Source organism: Eschrichtius robustus, chromosome 20 (assembly GCF_028021215.1).
Source record: "Eschrichtius robustus isolate mEscRob2 chromosome 20, mEscRob2.pri, whole genome shotgun sequence".
NCBI lineage: Eukaryota > Metazoa > Chordata > Mammalia > Artiodactyla > Eschrichtiidae > Eschrichtius > Eschrichtius robustus.
Genome location: NC_090843.1, coordinates 44,962,469 through 44,985,619, shown reverse-complemented (window position 1 = coordinate 44,985,619; position 23,151 = coordinate 44,962,469). Strand labels below are relative to the sequence as shown.

General features: G+C 49.6%; 1 protein-coding gene across 6 annotated transcripts in view; it reads left to right on the top strand.

Moving 5' to 3' along the window:
* The window catches only part of ACACA (acetyl-CoA carboxylase alpha), a 268,183-nt gene extending 245,861 nt beyond the window's left edge, over positions 1-22,322 (top strand). For all 6 annotated transcript variants that reach the window (XM_068529919.1, XM_068529921.1, XM_068529920.1 and 3 more), the window contains 4 exons: positions 10,120-10,274; positions 10,938-11,108; positions 17,879-18,015; positions 19,975-22,322. In XM_068529919.1, the coding sequence (XP_068386020.1) occupies positions 10,120-10,274; positions 10,938-11,108; positions 17,879-18,015; positions 19,975-20,098 (587 nt within the window). In that variant the 3' untranslated portion in view covers positions 20,099-22,322. The remainder of the gene's footprint in view (positions 1-10,119; positions 10,275-10,937; positions 11,109-17,878; positions 18,016-19,974) is intronic.
* Positions 22,323-23,151: the final 829 nt, after the last annotated feature.

Sequence of the window (23,151 nt, the reverse complement as noted above, 5' to 3'; positions counted from 1 at the left end):
GGGGAGCTGGAGTAAAAATAACTACGTACAGGTCCTGGGTATGTTGCTTGCAGGTAAGTTGTTTAACTTCTCCAAACATCAGCTTCTTCATCTACAGAGTGGGGGGTAACGCTCCCACCTAGCCCGTGTGAGGATCAGATGAATGTGCTCTGTCTTTGAATCTGCGAAGTATTTTTCAAACATGGCGATTGGCATCATTTCCTTTCCATCCTAATCAGTGGAAGAAGCAGATGCCATGTTTGTAATCGAGCATTTTCTGTGGCTTAGGCCCCCCTTTGGGAGCGAGTGGTATAGGGAAGGAAATACGAAAGAAGCAGAAGAAGCAGTCTTGTCTCAGGTATTCTCAGTCAGTCAGGGAGACCATAGACGTCCAGGTGTGTTCGTGACAGAAGAGATCAGTGGGGATGTAACAGAAGAAACATTTGTGAACCTGGCTCCTTTTGGTTTCACATTGGCTTTTGGCTCCTTTCTCAGTGCCTAGAAGCAGACTGCCAAAACGCTTTTTCACAAAGTGGGTAAAAATGACCTCAGTTTCCAGATTGGGAGATCGAGGCAGAAGGAAGAGTTAAATAAGTCGTCCAAGGTACAAAGTAAATGTACGCTAGTGCCCAGAAGGGAATTCTGGTTCCCTGTGTGCTACTTTTCTCAGGATTTCCTCAGATTTTTACCTCAGCTGAATACTAAGCCTGATCAAAAGTAAACAGGAGTTCTGTTTTTATAAATTTATTTATTTATTTATTTATTTATTTTTGGCTGCTTTGGGTCTTTGTTGCTGCGCGCGGGCTTTCTCTAGTTGCGGTGAGTGAGGCCTACTGTTCCTTGTGGTGTGCGGGCTTCTCATTGAGGTGGCTTCTCTTGTTGCGGAGCACGGGCTCTAGGCGCGTGGGCTTCAGTAGTTGTGGCACGTGGGCTCAGTAGTTGTGGCTTGCCGGCTCTAGAACTCAGGCTCAGTAGTTGTGGCGCACGGTCTTAGTTGCTCCGCGGCCTGTGGGATCTTCCCGGTCCAGGGCTCGAATCCGTGTCCCCTGCATTGGCAGGTGGATTCTTAATCACTGCACCACCAGGGAAGTCCCTAAACGAGTTCTTTAAACAAGAGTGCTTTCCCTTTGTGATCTGAAGCCAACTCCACGGAGAGGAATCTGACATAGGAGGACGCCTGAGGAGTAGATGTCACCCTGTGTTCCCAGTCTCTTCCCAAATGGGCCTCTGCACGGGGGAGCGTTCCATCAGGTCACTTAGACAAACCAGTGCATGGTGATTGACTGTGCTCAAAATACTCTCTAAGGATAATGAGTAATATTTAACTTCTGAACAGCTAACGTCATCTCTTTCAGGATTCTTATGTTTTTTAAATGGCCTTTTGTCATTTTATATAGTTAGTTTGGGTAGAGGTGGTGAATTACTAGTTTACAGTTCTGTGATTATAACAGAGAGTATGAAAATAGTACCTAGATTGGTCCCTGATAAAGGTAAAGGGAAGAATTACCCCAGCAAGAAATGTGATGTCAGACCAAATAACCAGAGTCTTGCATTGCTGGACCAGTTCTGACCCTGGGTTCTCAGAACCGGGGCTTGGGAGAGTCAGTGCAGAGAGGAAAATGTCCTACCACTCTGGTTGCCTTAAGGAAATTAAATTCCTTCTTTGGAAACAGAGCGCAGCCCTCCAAGGCTTCCCTGTGTCTCTCTGATATCCTTTTACCTCCAGGACAGGGAGAGCGGCCTTAGAGCAGGACCAGCGGCCTTAGAGCGGGACAGCCTTCCCAGCCTGGCCTCTTGATGCTGTGACGTGAGATCCTCTTCTGGATCCTTATCCTCCTCTTGTGTTCCGAGGGAAGTGACAAATCAATTTAGGTAGAGAGAGAACCCTCTGGCCCAAGTGTGAAGCCACTGTAAGCTCCCCGCCGTCCCTCTCCTCAGTGCAAAGAGCACCTGGGCAAAGGAGCCGCTTGGTGGAACTTTATTCTGCTCCAGACACACGTCTCGGTCGTGGCCCTGTTCCCAGACAGCCGGGCAGCCTGCCATGCAGCGCACTGGCCATGCCCACGTGGCCGGAGCGCGTTCTGGGAGTGACGGTCTGACATGGGCAGCAGCGAGCACCACTGCTGGCCCCTGCTTGGCCGTGCGGCCCTAGCCCGCACCCCGCACCCCGCACGCCTCCCGGCCTGAGGCACCCTGGGCGTAGGTGGAGTATTGTGGCTGCGGGGGAGGATACATGTGTCTGTGAAAATCCTCAGGAATGCCTCACTCCCAAGCCTTCTCTTTAGCCAGCGGGATGACAAGAAATGGATGCTTCCTTGAGTTACGGGGACTCAAGGGTTAAGCTGCTTTTCTGGCGGAGGTGATCGAAGTTTCTGCGCTGTGTGTGCTTTTCTATCTCTTGTGCCCTCTTCAAGATGCTGTAAGCTGAAAAGGGCCCAGGTTGCTTATTCGAGGCAGAAAGCAGTGTCCTTACCTGGAAAGTTGATCATGGGAAAGAAAGAAGTCCTAATAGCCTGGGGAGTGGCCTCTGGCCCTCTCCCCTGTTGTACACAGTGTCCTCCCTGGCACCAAGGCCCCCAAGCACTGGCTCCTTGGTAGGTAGGCTGCTGAGAAACAACGTTAAGACTTTCTATCATGAAGGTAGAGATGATGGGCTCCTCCCTTAAGTTAGCAGCAGCTTAAAACCCACCTCGTCACACAGATTCAGAAGCTCTTTGGCTTGATGCAATTTAGTGCAATAGTGACAACATTTTCTGGGAAGGAGAAGGGGTCGTCCTTTTGGTGTGATCTGTTAATCTGATTGTATTTATAGAAGCATCTGGGCTTGCCTCTTCCCAGGAAGGAGTGAGTCACAATTCCCGCAGGCTGGAGGGACCTGGCAGGCATTTTGTTAGACTGTACCTACGCTTCTGCCTGCCTGAGGCTGTCATGAGAACTCGTCCGAGGGACCCTCTTCCCCACTTGGTCCCAGATGACCCAGATCCTTGTCCTCCCACCTGCCAGACTTAGGAAGAGCAACTTAGAGAAAGAAAATAGTACAGACTGCCAGGCTTAATTGCCACTAGAATTCAGAGAATTCTGTGCTGTTTCCTGACTCTTTTGTGTGGGATGTTTGCACAGGGGCACAGGGGACAAGGCTGCAGGGGGAGTAATGTATCTAATATATTTTTTTATCCCCATTTGGAAATCTCTGGGTTTACTATAATGATTTTAAAAAATATGAACAGTAGAGCACTAACGCCATCGCAAGGAACCTCAGGGTTAAACATCCCTTGAGAGGATTGCTGTTAAAATCAATATGCATATACAGTTGTATTTAGATAGTTATGGCCCCCTTTGAAGAAAAGCAGATATATGAAAATGGGATCTTAAAAAAAAAACTAGATGCACTGGGAGAAATTATTCCCATTACAAAAGGATTATTTGCTTTACCAGAGGATTCACTGCAGGGTTCCTTCTAAATAGCTCCCTTAAGGCATTTAAAACAGAATCTGATTTCCGCAGTTTTTCAAGAATGCTTTTGTGTAAAGAAAGGCACACCTGTTATGGATACGGAAATAGTTTTGCAGGTTTTTTTTTTTTTTCCACCCTATCTTACTGTCTTTTAGAGAAATTTCTTTCAACATAGAAAATGTGGTTACATAGATCTTTGAAACAGCTACTTATGTTTGTACTTCCGAATCTTAATAAGATTCCAGTCTTTTTTATGCTGATTTTTCAATCTTAAGGTTGAGGAATGGGTATGTGTTCTCATATCTGAGATATTCAGGAGCTTAGTGGGGAGGGTGATCTAGTCCTTTTCTTTAGCGTGGTAAGTATTTAACCAATCACAGCAAATTGCCTTCTTCTTCAGAGGAGGAGGAAGGGCACATAAAAGTTAAAATTGGGTTTAAATTTACATAGGCTTCTTGATAGAACTAAAAAAAAAAGTTAAGAATTAAAAGAACACACACTTTAATATCACATCCTTTTATACAACATTTTTCCTGTTTGCCAGATTAGGATGGTTGTTACATTAATGAGAAACAGCTCAGAAAAGGAAAGAGATTTCTGCAAGGTCACCTAGTGCCTTTGGCTGAGCAGAGAATTTTTAGCCTACCACTCTGATTTCTATTCTAAGCTTTGAAGGTCTCACCCTCCCCCCAAATCCTACTCCGTGGTCTGCTCATCCATACGGTAAGGCTGGCCACCTCCCGCCCTCCCCCAGGGTCAAGGCTGGGTGAAAGCACCTCCTGCCGCAGAAATCAGCGGTCTCCTCAAAAGCTTCTCTTCAGCTTTGACCCCATGGAGGAGAGATGTGGCTTTTCATTATGTCCTGGCCCCTGGAACACCTGACAGGCTGCTGTCCTGTGGACACTTGCAGGTCAATTTAACTTGTTTCATTTAAAAAGCATGGACTCTGAAGCCAGACTGCCTAAGGCCAAATCACAGGTCCATCATTTCCTGGCTTTGTGGCCTTGGACAAGTTACTTCGCTTTTTTTGTGTGCCTCAGTTTCCCCATCGATAAGATCACAGCAATATTTTAGGGTTGTCGTGAGGATGAAATGAGATGAAAAGTACTTAAACAGCACGAGTATCTGGTAACATCTCAATAATGTTAGCTTTCATTTGATCAGACTAGTAATACCTCTTCTTGCGTTTAACTCTTTAAACATTTTTAATTGTAAGGTTGGATTTTTAGGATTTCGTGGGGACTCTTTATTTTGGGAAGGAAGGCATGGGAGTGACCTACCTCTCTTTTCCCTTTTCCCAGTTCAGCCTTTTCCTAAAGTAGGATTCTAGAAAGAATGACTTTCCTCTCTGTAGCATATTCTTAAACACACTCACACATGCACACACACTGGCTTGCTTTCCTAAAAACCCTGAGGCCCTGCAATCTGGCTAGAAAAGAAAGAAAACCATTCCAAGATATTTAATTGTACAGGGAGCTTATAGGATTGATCGAGAGCTTAGCTTTTTACAATAGTCCAGTGAATAAGAAATGCTCCTGACAAACGATCAATGATAGGATAATCACTCTTTATCCCCCTCCTCATTCTTACCTTCTTTCTTTCAGGAGAGCAGGGTTCAGAAGTCAAAAATCTTTATAGACGCTGCTTTTAAATTAAGCAGAAAATAGACATTGACATATTTGTTAATCTCCCCTAAATCATTACTGGGGCTGGCTGCTTTGCTGTACAAGGAGAGGGGCCCTCAGTGTGCTACAGGAGGGTGTAAAACTAGCTTAAGAGCAGCCTTTGATTTTTAGAAAATAAAATGTAGAAAACCTTTTTTTCCCCCTTAAAGCACACAAATCTTTCTCTTTCTCTTGGGCATTTAAAAATACATACATTCTCTACTTCTGTCTTTTCCTTGCTTTGATGCTTTTTTGAGGTAGGTCTTGAACTGCAATCAGAGGCATCACCGAAGGAATCAGACAAGGCAGGCTTTGGGGGAATGTTCTGGGATCTTCCTAGTCTCACTCAGGAGGGCCAGAGTATTGTAGGTGTTTATTTTGGTATTCTTTCAGAGCTCTAGGGTAGCTTGACTGGGTGGATGAGAATTTTGTTAGTCCAGGAATTAGCCTCCTCTGTCCCTCCAGCTGGGTAAAGCCACGGTCTTATTCCCCCAGTGCTCTGTTCCTAAGTGCAGAAGTCCCCCTGCTCTGCACGCAGGGCTGAGCTGTGCTCTCAACTCCTCCTAACACAGTGAACCAAACTCTCCAGCTAATTGCCCTTCTGTGGCCACTGCCAGGTCTCCTGCTTGGCCACTTTCAGTACCATTTAATGTAGAAGAACACAGGCTTCAGAGACAGCCAGACCCAAGTGTAAATCCTGACTTTTCTACTTAAGAGCTGGGTGTCATTGGGCAAGTCACTTTTACGTTTCAGAGCCTTGGTTTTCTCATTTGTGAAACAGAGACCCTGTCTGTAAGGTTGGGTTATTATAAAGATTAGAGATGATGTATCTGAAGCAACTTGGAAAGCGTTCAGCAACTCTGAGGTGTTCCGCTTGGCAGCAGTGTTAGCAGCTGACCAGACCTGGGTCTGAACTGCGCGTGGTGACTTATGAGCTGTGTGATCCTAAAATCACGGAGTGCAGTGCCTGGCGCATAGGAAATGCTCAATAAATGGTGTGTGTTGTATACGGGGCGCATATATGTATATATGTTGTTGACCCTGAGGGAGAACGTTGTGAGAGTCTGGAAGTCCCTATTCAGCCATATTCACGGTCCTGCCATCCCCCGCCCCCCAGCAGGGCTGTGATTTTACCTGATGATCTCGCAATGCCTCAGAGATATTGCGAGTTCACTTCCAGACCACCACAATAAAGTGAATATCGCAATAAAGCGAGTCACATGACTTTTTTGGTTTCCCAGTGCATAGAAAAGTTATGTTTACACTATAAGTGTGCAAGAGCATTATATCTGAAAAACAATGTACATATTCTAATTTAAAAATACTTTAGTGCTAAAAAATGCTCACCATTATCTGAGCCTTCCGTGAATCATAATCTTTTTGCTGGTGGAGGGTCCTGCCTCGACGTTGGTGGCTGCTGACTGATCAGGGCGGTGGTCGCTGAAGGCTGGTGGGGGGGGGGGCGTGGCAATTTCTTAAAATAAGACACCAGTGAGGTTTGCTGCATCGATTGACTCTTCACAAACGATTTCTCTATAGTGTGCAGTCCTGCTTGATAGCATTGTTTCATTTCACCATAACAAATACAGTACAGGTATAACTCGCTTTACTGTGCTTTCAAACTTTTTCATTATTATTATATTTCTTATGGTGATCTGTGATCAGTGATCTTTGATGTTATGTTTTGATGTTTTTATACTTGTTTTGGCATTTTTTAGCAATATTCTCTAGGTATGCCTGTAACAGGAGGCGCTACCCTAGAGACTTGCATACAGAATGGGAATTATTGGAGATGCCGTCTCGGTCTAGTCGTGGGGTGGGACTGAGGTGGAACCTCAGCTTTACCAGGCAGGAGTCTGCCATCCTCATTTAGCCTTTTCTGAAGTTAAAGGGATACTAGTACCGAAGCACTTGTACACATAAGCCTGAAACACACACAACACAGTGTTCAAAAGCTTTGGGAGCCAAGCTGCTACATCCAGGTCCTGCCTCTGCCCCTTTCTAGCTTTGTGACCTTGGTAAGTTACATAAATTCTCAGTGCCTCAGTTTCCTCACCTGTAAGATGAGGAGAATAGGAATACCAACCTCATAAGGTTGTTGTAGGATTAAATGGGTTAATAGATGTAAAGCACTTAGAACAGTGCCCAGTGCCCTGTAAATAGTAGCTTTGATTACTGATTATATGCACTGGGGAGCCAGGATAAATTTTTTTTTTTTAGTTGTACTTATTTTTTTAACTTTCCATTTGATATAATTTTACAGGAAAGTTACAGGAATGGTACAGTTCACCTACAGTTAACCATCTTCTTCGACTTGCTTTACAATTTTCACATGCACAAGCTCCCTCGCTCACTCTTTCTGCACACATACGTGTTTTCTTTGAACCATGTGTGCTAATCTGTAGACATCACGATCCTTTATCTGTAAATATTCAGTGTGTGTTTCTAAGAACACAGACTTTCTTTTACATAAGCAAAATACATTTATTAAAATCAGAAGCTATAACATTGATACAATACTGCTGTCTAATCCCTAATTCATATTAAAATTTTACCGGTTGTCCCAATAATGTCCTTTATAGCCTTTTTTTTTTTTTTTTGGTCCATATCTGAGATCTTATCTCAGAGCACATGTTGCAATTTGTTGTCCAGTATTTTGTCTCTTTTAACCTGGAATAGTTCTTTAGCCTTTCTTTGTCTTTCATGATCTTGACATTTTTTGAAGAGTCCAAGCCACTTTTTATAGCATTCCTCAATTTGAATCTGTCTTATATTTTCCATGGTTAGATTCAGATTATGCATTTTTGGCAGGAATACTGCAAAAGTGATGTCATGTCCTTCTCAGGATGTCATATTAGGAGGCACGTGATGTCAGCTTGTCCTGTTCTCGGTGCTGGTTAGCTCTGATTACTTGTTTTAAGGTTTTGTTCACTGGGTTAATCCACTGTAAAGTTGCCGTCTTCACCTTTGTAATTAGTAAGTAATTTGTAAGAAGCTACTTTGAAACTATGTAAATATCCTATTCCTCCTCAAACGCTCACCCACTAGTTTTAGTATCTGTTGATAATTCTTGGCAGAATCAATGACTGTGATGGCTGTAAAATGGTGATTTTCTAATTCCATCATTCCTTCTCTATTAATTGTTAGTCTGGGGAGAGAGAGGGCTTTCCCTTCCCTTCTCCCCCATTTATTTATGTCAGGGTGACTCATGGGTTCTTATTTAATTCCATAAATATTCTATCCGATGCTCAAATTGTTGCAGATTTAGCTGGTCAGAACACCTTCACACTGGTTCCTGTGTCCTTTTAACATGTCCCAGTCAGTTTTTGAGTGCTTCTCCGCTTTTTGTGACAATACACTCTAGGCTCATCTTATATTTCTCCTGCCCCAGCCCCGGAATAAACCGTTTCTCCAAAGAGTCTTGGTTCCTTTTGTTGGAGAAGGAAAAATGTTTGCTTCCCTGTCAAGGGTGTTAGACCCGAGACCATCTCATCTCAGAAGAAGCTGGTCAGCTCTCCTCCCAGGAACTCTCCAGGCAGGTCCACCTAGAATGAACGGGCCTCCATCTCATCCCACAGTGTGGGACCCACTGCTGTTTACCTGGTTTGGAAAGAAGGCTGCTGAGGGGTCAGGGGCCCAACGTGATGGGTCAGTGGTTGCCTCTGTGTGAGAGCCCAAGGAAAGATAGCCCTCTGCACTCTTCATCACAGTTTCAAAGTAGTGATGGGTTTTTAAAAAAAAAAAAAAGGTGGACTTGGGCATCCAAAAACCTCATGAGACTGAAGCTAGGTACTAGAGTTATACATGTGTTTGGGTATAATACGGCTCACTCAGCAGCCCAAGGCTGTTTATGGCATGTGATTCATAGTGGCATAAAAAGCAAGGCCCGTTCCAGACAGACATGCTTGAAATAGACCTTTCTCTTTTGCATCCCATCACCTGTGGTCATGTATTTATTTGTCAGCTTTGGTGACAAAGCACTTCAGGTTGTCCCCAACCCCAGGGGCTGTCACCTATTGCTCTTTCAGTTAGACTTACTCCTCCTTACTGGGCAGGCAGATAAATTCTCGGTATTGATTGCAAGTCCCATTCTGAGAGTAATTAGGAAGAAAAGCACAACGTAGCAGCGCCTCTCCCGGGACACTGTTGAGTGGGGGTTGGAGGCTGCTTGTTATAAGGAGTCCAAACTCTCATCTGTTGCGTAAGGGTGCCATGTGCTCATAAACTTGGGGATCCAAATGGGGTTTGTGGACTGCCTTTCTCTTTTCCCCTCCTCCTCTGCTTTTAGCCCAAGAACTAGAATGTCTTTGTCACTGTGGTCAGGGGTTGGCTCTGGCAGTAGCAGCCCAGGCAGGAGACTAGGAGGCTGGCTAATCCACCGAGCTGGCATGAGACACATGCCTCTGGCTCTAATTGGATCGGATTCTACTAATTTCAGGTTAAGAGTATGCAAACCTGAGATTAAAGCTGTGAAGTAAAGCAGCTTGCGAACTGAGGAGTCATCAGGTCCTGTCCAGGTGGGCAGGTGACGGTGTGGACGTGGGGAAGAAGAGCTGCTGGTCTGTGTGCGGAGGCGCAGGGCGTGCCCCCCCCGCCCCAGCGTGTCCCACACCCGGAGCGGTCCGGCCGCTCTCGTGCTGGTCAGCAGGGCACGGCACGGTGCCCTTCGTGGGGATGAGGGGCCCGCTGTCAGTCAGAGAGGTGGTGAGGGGCACGGGCTGGCACCTGCTTGGGGAGTGGGTCCCCCCCAGGGTTGCTTTCATAGTTGTCAGCCCCACAGGGAAGGGAGGACACGGGAGCCCCATGGCCAGGCAGGGACAGGTCTGGCATCTGGCAGAGTCCAGTTGCCAGCAGAGAGGTGGTGAAGACGCTGGAGAGCTGGGCCTCAGAGCTTCCCGTGACTGTGGCTGCCCCTGAGCAGAGAGTCCGGGCCCGCCCAGCCCGACGGTGTGTCTCCCCGGCCCGCCCAGCCCGACGGTGTGTCTCCCCGGCCCGCCCAGCCCGACGGTCTGTCTCCCCGCAGGCACCCCCGAGCTAAGCGCGGCCGAGCGGAAGGAGCTGGAGAGCAAGCTGAAGGAGCGGGAGGAATTCCTCCTTCCCATTTACCACCAGGTAGCCGTGCAGTTTGCTGACCTGCACGACACGCCGGGCCGGATGCAGGAGAAGGGTGTTATCAACGTAAGTACGGCGTCGCCGCTTCTCCTCACTTGTCAGAGACCCGCCACCAGCCCGTGTCTGTCTCGCGCCCACGGGCTCCCACGCAGGGAGCTGTCGGGGCTGCATTAAAACAGCGTGTGCAGATCAAACCGTGTTCAGCTCTTCTGGAGAGACTTTTCCCTTTTTCTGTACCCACTACCATCCTAAAACAGCTTATGAGTTAGGTTCCCGGGGACTCCTCAGGAGACAGGCTCCATTTTGCTGGCGAGAAACTGAGTCCCAGGCACTCCACTGGGGACAGCTGCCCGGGGGTCCTCAGGCTGTGGGTTACCCCAATGTCAAGGTCCCAGCAGCGGCTAGCTCACACTTGACCTGCGTGCAAGCTGTCTGAACCGCATGCTCAAAACCAGCCCCGCGCTCTCTGTTACCCGGGAGTCTGAGCCCTGCACCCCCGAACATCTCAGCTCCTTGTGGGCCGAGTGATGGCCAGGCCCCTCCCCGTGCAGTGCTGCGGTCGGCGGGGCGTGGGGCTGCGCTCCGAACTGGGCAGCCGTCTACAGGGGCTGGGAGCTCGCGGCCACTCTTGAGTCTCTTAGGGGCTCGCTGGAGGGTAGGGTTTGTGCCCGTGGAGTCCCCTCTGGGCACGAAGCTGGGGCGACTAAGCTTACTGTTGTCTGGGTGCAGGACATCCTGGATTGGAAGACATCCCGCACCTTCTTCTACTGGAGGCTGAGGCGTCTCTTGCTGGAGGACCTGGTCAAGAAGAAAATCCACAACGCCAACCCTGAGCTGACCGACGGCCAGATCCAGGCCATGTTAAGGCGCTGGTTTGTGGAAGTGGAAGGGACAGTGAAGGTAGGTGGGCCCCCTTGGAGGAGCCTTCACGTTCTGTTCCTCACCGCCCCCCGCCAGCCCCTGGCACCACAAGGCTTGTTATCTAAGAATCCCCGGGCCTCGGGAGTGGAAGGGAGATGTGGGCCTCGGCCTGTGTCCTCCCCACAGTAATATGTCCTGACGGCTTGTGAGAGGAGGTGGTAGGGTGTTCTTTGCAGCTCAGTCAATCATTCAGCAAACCTTTCTGAATGCTTCCTGTACACCAGACCGTGAAGGAGGCAGGCATATGCTCCTGTCCTCGCAGAGCTCACCACCAAGGCAGGGAGACAGATCCAAGGGGTCACATACAACAGTGAGGCCAACGTCAAACATGGCAAACCCAGGGCATCGTAGAGCACAGAGAAGGGCTACCTGATCTGCTGTGTGGGAAGGGAGGGCAGAGTCTGGGAAGACTTCTAGAAGTAATGTCTCAGCAGAGACCTGAAAACAAAGTAGGAATGAACCAGAGGAAAAGGCTGGATTAAGAGACAGGAGGAATGTTCCAGGCAGAAGGAACCGCATGCTCCAAGCCTGACAGCAAGAGTACCGTGCACCCGAGGCACTGCAGGAATTTCAGGACGGCTCAGAGCCCGGGATGGCGTAGGGCCAGGAGAGCCACGTGGAGGGGCTGGGACTTTGTCCCGAGGCCTGGGAAGCCACTGAGAATTTGAAGCGGCAGAGGGACATACTGTGATGCGTGTTGTAGAGAGACCGCTCGGGGGGCTGCGTGGAGGGCGGCGCTGAGGGGGCACGAGCAGAAGCCTAACAGGAGGGGATGGTGATTCAGGCGGCAGACACTGTGACTCCAGCTGAAGGTCTTCTGATTGCAAATCCGAGCTGGAAGGAGACGTCCACCCTGTAGGGAACTACGGATCTGGCATCTCCTGGGGGTGATCTCACGGGGAAGGCACACACCTTGGAGCAGTGCCCGCCGAGATGGTGTCCCTCGTGCTCCTGCCCCGGGGCTGAGGCTGGGACAGGTCTGAGGCCGGGACAGCCAGGCACCAGCATTTGCTTCTGGAATCCTGGGCTACACGAGACAGTCCATGGGAGGATGGGAAGAAAAAGTTGGGACTTTTATTTCTATTTATTTTTACTAAGAAAAAGAAAGAAATCAACCTTTATTCATAGTTAGTATCTGGATTAAATCATATACATCATATATACATTTTAGCAGAATATGGGTAGTATGTGCTGGAAATACACTTGTCTCTTTTCCTGATAGCTATGTGATCGAAAACAGTTGGTGACTGCCGGCTTAGAGAACTGCTGGAGGGCCGGATGGAGGGCACACCCGCCTCCTCCTGGGAAGTGTTGCTTGAGGTCTCTGCTGACTGTTCCCAGGAAGGAACCCCAAGATTTGCTGTCAGTTTTAAAGTCAGTGAGTCGGGGTGCTTCTAACATTCACCTCTGTGTTAAGTCTACCCGTTTCTTTATGACCGAAAAGCTTCCTTGGATAAATATTTCAGACGTGCAGCCTCATGCGACATGTGGTTCAGGTTAAGGTCACTCTTTGGCATCATAATTGAGTGAGACAATTTTGTCAGTGGCCACTGGCAGCTTCCAGTGGAAGCTGGCATTGAAAGTCACGCAAGTGTAAAATAAGAGGCTGTTCTCCAGTTAGGAGCGGCCGGCCAGGTAAATGGAGTGTGCGTGTGCGGCCAGGAGAGGCCCGCACGCCTTCCTCCGCCATTAGTCACTAACGGACGTGCACAGCCTCAGTGGGCACAAGGATGCGGGGAAGGACGGCTCCCCTCCGAGCGTGAAGCCAGCGCACAGGCCCTTCAGTTGCGCCTTAACATCCCACTCCCACGGGACAGCGTGTCTGGAGAAGCAGGTCATCGCCATCTTGTCGATGGAGAAAACAGTCACCTGTGTGCACAGACTCCTGGCTGGAGATCAAGTGCAGAAGACAGCCTGGCCCCATGGCTCAGGAGGGGAGGCCAGAGGCTCTGGGACCCAAACGTACCCAAGAACCGAGGCCGTCTCCCCTGCCCCCCGTCTACAGAAGAGAGCCTCCCCCTGAGCTCTCAGTCCAGGAGGACAGTCGAGGAGAGAGAGGAAGGGCAGGTGGTCCCACAATGTGGCTTTGAAACCTCCTTCCGGATTCTGCGGGCTCAGCAGGACCCGGTTTAGTGTGGGGCTGGTGATAAAATCTGCAGCGCCCTTGAGAGAAGAAAGTATTGCCGTGTTCAAAAGCCGAGTGGCTGCCTCTGAGGGACCAAGTCTGCTCGGTGCTTGGGAACGGCCGAAACCCCAAAACTGGCACCTTTCCTCGATTCTTCAGTCAGGGATGGATATTGTACGCTGCCTCTCGCAAGGTCTAAACCTGGCTTTGCCTCAAGAAGTGACCCTCTGGTCCTTACTGTGGTTACTGGTAGGGAAAGACAGTGATAGGCATCTGTTAGCCGTGCTGTGTGTTTTCTTCATAGAGTTTTGGTTTTTTGTAAAAATCTTAATCCTGAAAAAAGAGATTCACACTGTGATGTTATATGACTGAGCAGTAGAATTCTTTTGTTTCCCTTAGAGGAGTCTGAGTTACCATGAGTTATGGGATTCTGTTTGAGTCCACAGGGACAGTCCCATTGTAGGGGATAGTAGGGTTTATGGTTCACAGTTTCACTGCAGGCAGAAGAGAAGCATCACCAGAGCTGCCTGAAAAAATAGCGAGAGGTTAGATTTAAATTGGGTCATAAGAACAAGGCACACATCTGTTTCATGGGCACGTTTCTTCTCCTGATTCTTAGATCCATAGTTTAAGGTATGTGGTTTTTCAGACAAGCTGATTTTTCCCCCAAGCCCAAGTGGTAGAAATTGAGAAGAATGTTGTATTTGGAATCTCACACTTTTTGGATCCCAGCTTTACAATTTACTGGCTTAGACATACTTAAGCCTCCCTTTCCTCATGTGTAAAAATAGGGATGTTTATCTCACGAGGTTTAGTGCGTTTTATAGGACATCGTTAAGTATCGGGCACCATGTCTGGCGCTCAGTTTCCTCCTCCCTCAGCGCAGCACGTTAGAAGGTGGACTGAGAGTTTCAGTGCAGCTGAAATGGTCTTGGTGGGAGCCATGTGCCCAGTAGATTCTCAGTCGGGTGTTCTCTGACTTGGCGTGCTCTAATTTATCCATGATCTAGGATGCCACAGTGCACCCTTACTGTCCAGGAAGCTACCCATTCACTCTTTTTTTAATTTTTATTTTTTGGCTGTGTTGGGTCTTCGTTGCTGCTCGCGGGCTTTCTCTAGTTGCAGCGAGCAGGGGCTATTCTTCGTTGCGGTGCGCGGGCTTTTCATTGCGGTGGCTTCTCTTGTTGTGGAGCACGGGCTCTAGGCACGCAGGCTTCAGTAGTTGTGGCACGAGGGCTCAGTAGTTGTGGCTCACAGGCTCTAGAGCGCAGGCTCAGTAGTTGTGGCGCACGGGCTTAGTTTCTCTGTGGCATGTGGGATCTTCCCGGACCAGGGCTCGAACCTGTGTCCCCTGCATTGGCAGGTGGATTCTTAACCACGGCGCCACCGGGGAAGTCCCAACCCATTCATTCTTAGTCTGGATTTCCAAATGAGATGAATCGTCAGTGGAGGCCCCTGTGAGGAAGGTAGAGGAAAAAGCACCATTGATAGGGTTGTTTGACTTCCACTGTCCCCAAGCTTCCTGTGGACAAGTCTCACGCACCAAACTTCTGATGTAGGGCCAGGGAGCGAAAAGGTGAGGCAGAACCTGGGCAGCATGGCTTGGGCCTGGGGCTGAGGCTGGAGTGGCTTTCAGGAAGTGGGGCCAGCAGGCCACCCCAGCCCACGTGGCTATTTGCTATTGTACTCCAAAGCCTCAGAAAAAATCACTTTGCTGAGGTGTCTCCAGGCAGCTCACAAGGTGACTTATCTGCAGGGCACGGTAATCAGGGCTCACATCCATCAGCCTGTGCTCTGGTCACTCCCAGGCCCTGCTGTACCATTGAGTAAGGAGGGCTTAACAGCAATCCGATACGTTAGAAATGAAACTTTCCAAACAGGTCATTTAGATTTTGTAAGATAGACTAATTACTACATACAATTAGTGAGCTGAGTAGTGCCAGAGATACTGACCCACTGATGCAGAGCGGGATAAAGTGCCAGCTGAACACATACTGTAAGGCCACTGTTGTGACGTTTAATTATTGATATTTTATTGGTATTAAAATGTTCTGACTGGGATGAGGGCAGGCAGGTGACATAGGGGCCCAGGCCTGTCATGAGGTTAGCACCCAGCACGTCACACGTGGTTAAAATCCACAGTGAGAATAATCAGCCACGTTCTCATAAATTTAAGGAGGGAAATGTAAACAGCATAGGGTTGCCCGTCCTTCTGGCCGGAATGATGATTCCTACAGCTCCATTCCTGGAGGGCAAACGAGGAACTGCAGACTCCCTGACCCTCATGGGGGAAGCACGCTCACACAGTAGAGGAAACCCTCCCAGGTCTGTTACAAAAAACCTGTGGTGCCGTGGCACCTGCGTTTGTTGATTCTTGCTAAAAACGCTGTTGGCTAGGATTGCGACCCCATGGCCTTCGTGTGCTCTGTGCTGTGGTCAAAACTTGACCAGGGTTTGACTTGGTGGTCATCACCCAGTCGTATTTTGAGTGAATAGCAAATCTTTCATATAAGGGGCCTGCATTTTCAAAAACTTGGAATGTGTTGCTTTAATTCTGTCTGGGAGCTTTTTCAATGTTTAATTTTAAATACCTAGCGTATTCTGGCTACAGGAGGGGACGGCAGAAGAGTTTTCTCTGGAGGGCAGCTGGCTTTCCAGTGCAGTGTCTGAGCATCGTTAGAAGCAGGCATCTCGTTAGCTAGTACATTACACCAATCAAGGAGAGTTATCTTAAGCCACAATTAATCTGCTCCCTGGCATATGTTGATAGGAAAGCATCATGCTGTTTCTTAATTAAAAGCAAACGGATTAAAAATGATTAATAAGAGTATTAAATATTCTCTTAAACTAAAGGCTTTGGGATTCTTGGGTAAATCTAGTTTTTTTTTTTTTTCCATTCTGAAACCCAAGAAGCACGCATTGTTTTCTTTTTTCCTCACCCCAAATCCTCATAAGTAAGGGCATGTGCAGAAGTCCAAATTACCATGATGGAGATGGAAACGTCGGAGTTCAGGGGCAGTGCTTAGGAGTGCAGGCGCATCCATCCATGTGTGGGGTGGGCAGGAGCTGGCACGTGAGAGTTAAGACAGCCACACTGTGGGAAACATCACCACCGCCACCCTTGTCAGTAGAGATTGATGTGCAAAACGCTTGCGTGTTCAGCCTCAGAGGTGCCGGGCAGGACCCGCAGCACGGAGAGGTGGGAAGTCCCCCCTCAGCTTCGCACTGTCCGGGCCGCACCACCCTGACCAGGAGAGCTGATCTTCTTGTCAGTGATTACAAACAGAGATGGACAAATTTGGGGCCAGAAAAAGAACTGGACACAAGAACTAGAAAAGGCACGTTGCTGATCCTTAATCCTGGGGCTCCTTAATCCTTCAACTGTGAAGGACTCCTTAAGGGTTGTTAGAAACGTGGACGTCAGTTACAGGACATACAATAAACAAGCAGCACCGCGAACTCGCCGGCCAAGGTGGAGATGGGGAAGCAAGAGTCTGAAAAGAAACCATTATTTTGAAAGGCCCGAAGTAGAACCTTAGGAAACAGCTCAGCGCCCAGTCTCCTCCTGCGTGACGCCTCTGGCGGGGCGCTGAGAACGCACCCTCCGTGCTTTGCAGGCCCTGGGGTCCCAGCCGTGGCTCGGGCGCCTCTGCTGGAATTCAGGCTTCCTGAGCCACCTCCCGAGCTCCCTAACGCACCCACCTATTAAATTACAGCGCCAAACTCATTGTCATTCTGACTTTGACTCGGTTAGTGATAACAGAGGAGGACAGCGCACCTTTAAATGACGAGCCTTGTGTTTAATTACCCAAACAAAATGACATAAATATGAATGAGCCCTAATGGCGGTACTTGGTTTTCCGGAAGCCATTAACAAAACGATTCCTAAATGATTTGTAAAGAAAATGAGCGGAGACAGAGAGCCAGGAGAAGGCTATTAGGTTTCTAACACACTCCTGAATTATTATGTAGTCAACTACCTGGGAAATGCTCAGCTAAATGATCTTGAAAGGAGGAGGTGAGAGGTGGTTTGTTGAGACTTTCAGGGTGATGGACATCCTGACCCTTTGGAAAACCCTCACAGAGAACGAACTGGGGTTTAGGTTTCCGGCCCTGCAGCAGGACTCCCCTCACCTCTGGCCTCCTCCAGCTCCATGTCAGGAGGCCTCCACGGCCAGGCTGCTCACCTGCCACACACCCTGCTGCGACTAGAGACTTAAATTTAGGAACCGTGACTCAGTTCCTCAAAAAGCACACATTTCATTTTAAAAACACCAAGTAAACAACATTTCCCTCTCAGCCTGCACTTTACTAAACAATCGGTCAGGGGACTAAATTCCCGTAGCCTTTGTGGAACAGGTAGGGGGACGGGACCAGCGTCCGTGTGAGCACGGATGCCTCTGGGGGGCCCAGGTGGACACTTCAAAAGCCAGGCAGGGAAGACGAGGAAGGCTCCTGTCTTGAGGCCTGCTTCCTCCTCCTGCAAAGCCAACAGTAATGGAGAGCTGGGAACGACTTCTTTACGTCGAGCAAGCTTTTGCGGTGCACTTCCCAGATGCAGACTAGTCCGGGTGTCCAGCCTGGCCTGGGCCCTGGTGTCCAAGCAGGCGTCATCTGTTTGCAGGCCTATGTCTGGGACAACAACAAGGACCTGGTGGAGTGGCTGGAGAAACAGCTGGCAGAGGAGGATGGCGCTCGCTCGGTAATAGAGGAGAACATCAAGTACATCAGCAGAGACTACGTCCTCAAGCAGATCCGCAGGTGAGACCCGCGGGGGCGGGTGGGGGTGCTCCTGGGTGGAAGTGGGGCTCACTTCTCGGGGACGAGCGACTCGAGGGCAAACGGTGAGGTGATGAGGCCGCGTAGTCTTTGTGGTCCCGTTCTGTTTGAGACGCTGTGGCTGAGCCGCAGATCAGAAGAGCCCTGAAGCACATTCTCGCTCAGCTGCTGGTCCCCAGGGGCACTTAGCAACGATGGCTTAGTTCATCGTGCCCAACTATTAGCTCCAAATGCAGATACTCAAACTGGATGAACGATTCTGTGAGGAAAAGCTGATTGCGTCAGAGTTTCCTGGGAAAGTACCTCCTCCCCTCCCCCAGCCAAGAGTTAGTTGTGTTCTAGAGGCTTCCGTCTTCTCCACAGGCTGGGTGGTGGAGACTGCTGGGGACATTTTTTAAACTTTTTATTTGGACACATTTCATTTACAGAAAAAATGCAAAACTGAAAACAGTACAGAGAACAAATCTGTACCCAAATGTGCCTGGTATTTACATTTTACCCTTTTTGATGTATCATTTGTGTGTGTGCTTACTCTTTTATATAAGAGTAAGCACACTCATATATGTGTGTGTGTGTGTGTGTGTGTGTGTGTATATTTTTCTGAACCATTTAAGGGTAAGTTAACATATGTCATGGCCCATCATGGCCCTTTACCCCCAAATAGTTCAGTATGCCTTTGCTAATAGGGATATTCTCTTACATAACCATAGTAAAATGATTAATTTTTATAAATTGAACATTTTATCTAAACCACCACTTGCAGACCATTGCTCATTTTGAGTTTGTCTGATGTTTCCTCATGATTAGATTCAGGCCGTGCATTTGTAGCCAGAATATTACATCCATGATGATTTGGCCTTCACGAGGCACCATATCTGGAGGCACATGATGTCATCTGCCTGTCCCAGTGTTAGTTTCCATCGCCTGATCAAGCTGTTACTCAACTTCTACACTGTATAATTCCTGATTTTCCCGTCCCCCTTGAACCTAATAAGCAGCCTGAGGAGAGACACTTAAAGGCCATGCAAATTCCTGCTCATCAGAATTTCCACCTAGATATAGCATCCAGGGCTGATTCTTGCCTGATCCAGTCTTTGTTGTTTTTTTTTTAAATTTATTTATTTATTTTTATTTTGGGCTGCGTTGGGTCTTCCTTGCTGCACGCGGGCTCTCTCTAGTTGTGGTGAGCGGGGTCTACTTTCTGTGGTGGTGCGTGGGCTTCTCGTTGCGGTGGCTTCTCTTGTGGAGCCCGGACTCTAGGTGTGCGGGCTTCAGTAGTTGTGGCACGCGGGCTCTAGAGCGCAGGCTCAGTAGTTGTGGCGCACGGGCTTAGTTGCACTGCAGCACGTGGGATCTTCCCAGACCAGGGCTCGAACCCGTGTCCCCCGCGTTGGCAGGCAGATTCTCAGCTACTGTGCCACCAGGTAAGTCCCTGATCCAGTCTTTACAGTGAGGTTGCAAAATGACAGTGTTCCAACTCCTGCACATCCTGCACAATCACATCTCACCACCCCAATTCTCCTGTAAGCAAAAGTCCTCTCCTCCTCCATTTATTATATATTCGTTATTGGTGTAGACTAGTGAATGTCTTTTTTCAATGATTTGTAATTCATTATTTTGATGCCCCAAATGTCCCAGATTTAGCCAGTGGGAGCACCTTCAGGCTGGGTCCACTATCTTTGCAACATGACCCCATCGGGGTTTTGGTTTTTGTTTTTTGAGGTTACTTCCTCACTTTCTGACATAGCAAAATGTTTCGGGTTCTTGTGGTACCTTGCTGCTGGGGACATTTTTCACGTATGAAAACGAATCAGGTGAGGCAGGGACTACAGGGTCCGCAGTGGACTCTGGGAACAGGTTTCCTGGGCAGTTCTGAAGCTACCCTGATCTAGGCCCTGCTGCTTCTCTCTCGTCCTCACTGTCCCGAATCTTCCCCTCCAGCTTGGTACAGGCCAATCCAGAGGTTGCCATGGATTCCATCGTCCACATGACCCAGCACATCTCGCCCACGCAGCGAGCAGAAGTCGTTCGGATCCTCTCCACGATGGACTCCCCGTCAACGTAGGAAGAGCTTTCTGCCCACCCCTGCCCTGCCTCCGGAGAAAAGGGCTAGAGCTGCCTTTCACACCTGAAGCCACTGTAATTAGAAGGCACAGGAGACCAGCAGTGGAATCAAAGTGGCATTTTGCTTCCCCTCGATGTTTTCAGGTTACGCATGACATACTGGGACGTAGGGTCACAAGCCCCCACTCCAGCCCACCGGTCACACCTACCCCGTTCAGTATTTATTATTACCCTGGCTGTGACGGCAGTCCTCTCTCCCTGCCCAGGACCCAAGAAGGCAATGACGGGTACAAGCACGTACCCAGAGGTCTTACTACACGCCAGCAGGGCCACCCTCCTGTCCTGCCCGCCCCTCGGTCCGGCCCCGGCAAGTGGGAGCTGTTGCCCGGCAGTCAGCAGCCCGCGCTCGCCCCTGGCCCCGTGAGCCTGCAGCCACCGGCAGCAGAGGAGGGCCGGGGCTGAGGCCACAGGCCCAGCAGCAGGCGTGGGGAGAGGAGGAAGCCTCGGGTCTGTTGTTTCTCACCCCACACTCAGCCCGGTCCACACCAGGCACCCAGTTTCATCACGCCAAGGTACTGCTTATGAATAAAAATTAGAGCGTGAAATCTGCAAGCTCCATGGAACTCAAAGATGAGGACAAAACCACGATCCAAGAAGCAGAGAAAGCAAAGAGTCCAAGTCACTGTTGTCGATTTAGGGGCCTCACCCGGGGGCTCCCTTCTCAGAACAAGCGCAGAGATGGTTGACCTGCCACTGCCCCGAGTGCCGCTGCTCGGCTAGCTGAGATGCCCGGGGGTCCCACTGGCAGTGCCGTAGCCCGAGTGGGCAGAGGAGGAGCCAGGGGAGCTGCCCTTCCCGTCACTGACGGAAAGTAGTCGCCATGCGACAGCGAGAGCGGGGCAGCCAGTCTCTCTTTAGGACGCAGAAGGTTGTTACCATTAAGCCTGGAGCTTTGATCGTTACAGGAGGTTAATGGTGCCTACAGGGCCATCGTCTCTGTTTCTGGGGCCACTCTTCCCGCAGGTGACACTCTTACTCACTTTGGGTCTCATCTCTCTCTTCCTTGAGTGTACACAGGCACAGCCGGTCTCCCCACAGCCACGGAAAGGAGCCCTGGTGACATCAGTGCTCTCGGCGCTGGGAACTGGCCTTCCCCGCTTTGGGGAGGCTTCCAGGGGACACAGAATCCATGTGACCTTAAGATTATCCACAACCCCATCATGGTGCTGCTGTCTGCCAGGCCCACGGGTCCCTCCCTGGCCTCCTCATGGGTGATGGGGAGCTTATTTTCAACAACCAGTTTATTCAAGGAGAGAGCTGACTGATCCCCCGGTCGGTGTTCCTAAAGCAAGAGTGGCAGGTGATCAGGGCTGGGGCAGCATCCGGTTCCTACAGTGCCGCTAACTGCACTTGTCACTGATGACCAAGGGGGACGTCACTACGACGTCTGAGAAGCAGCAGCACGAATACTTCCGGACGAGCTACGGTTTTGGGCCTTAACCCTACAGTTCGTGCACAAGGAAGAACTCCACTCCTCTCCTCGGGAACCGTGCAGATGGGCACCGTGCGGCTCGATGGGTTGCCACCTGCCCCCGGGAGCCTGGAGCCTCGGCCCGGCGCCATCCAAGCCAAGAAGGGCGGGAGAAGGTGGGGAACAATTTTCAGTCCAGGAAGCACGTCCACTGCTGCTGGTGTTCGCTTACCCAGTAAGCGTGGATTCACCTTTGACCAGATAATTCCTCTACACTTTTCTACAATAAATAAAATTCCACACACCTACAGGTGGTGTGGAGTCCTGTGCTTGCCCTGGCATTTCTTCGGGGCAGAGGGCAGGTGACACTTGTTTACCTCCCCCCAGCCCCCAACAAAATTATGACACATTAAATGAATACATTTAGTCTCTAGAACTCGGCGATGCTCACCACCCCCGCATCCCCAGGGCGCCTCACTTTAGGTCTTACCTGGCCAGGGCTCTTTCCCATGGAGAAGTCAGGAAGAGACACAGCCCGTTACACACACGAGGTTACCGAGGCAGGAGGAGGGTGAGCGATGTATCAGCTGAGACCCGCCTGACCTAGGATCACCACGTTGTCCGCTCACTTCGGTCACAAAGCAGCCTTCACGTGTCTCACTGAGCATTCGAGGGACGCACAGCCTGATGAGCAAGGAGCTTCAGTCAAATGTATTCTTTTCATGTTTTGTTGAAATAAACCTCCACGTTTGTAGATGAGTCACTGTGTGTCACTTTAGCCCACGCCCAGCACCTCACTCTGGTTCCACTCTGAGTAGGGGAGCTTTGTAAGGGCGAGCCCTACCCCTGCCGAAAGCAGAGCCAGTGTAAGGACAGAGTGGCGCGTGGTGCTCCTGCAAACGACACCATTCCCCGCCTGGGCAGTTTTCGGGTCCACGTACCCTTGATAGGCTGGGCAGTTTCATGGGTCTTGAAGTGAACACGAAGGTTTGAACCTCTGGGTTTGCGTGATTTGTGGCATTTTCTGGGTCAAGTGAATAGCACACCATTTTCAGAGACCACTTCGGGCACCCTTTATGGAGAGGTTTTAGATTCTCTGAATAATTTAGGTACTTCATGGCTTTTGAACGCTAACTTTGGGCACAAAAAGGTACTAGGGGCAGGAAACTCAGGCTTGTGTGCCTTCAACCCTCTGCCTCAGTTTCTATGAATCCATGTGGTTGAAGCAGGAATAACATCTGCAGAGAAAGGCACGGGCCACAAGAGAGGAGGGAGGGGAAGCACCGGCCTTTGCTGACTGTTAAACTTGGTGCTGTGTCCGTCTCTTTAGGATGTACAGCAAAGCAAAGGGTGGCTTTTGGCAATTTACAAAATATTAGTTTGAATCACCCTATGCTAGATATTCCAGAAAGGGGAGCAGGAAGGGAGATTCAGGATCCGGGGGAAGGTGCCGCTTTTTGCCTCCAGCTGCTGCTCTCCATGGGCGGGGGATGCTGGGTGGCACAGAGGCCTTGGGCCTTCTCTCCCCGCTAAGCAGGCAGCCGAGAACCAGACCCCAAGTGTAAACTTGGCGCCATCCCTAC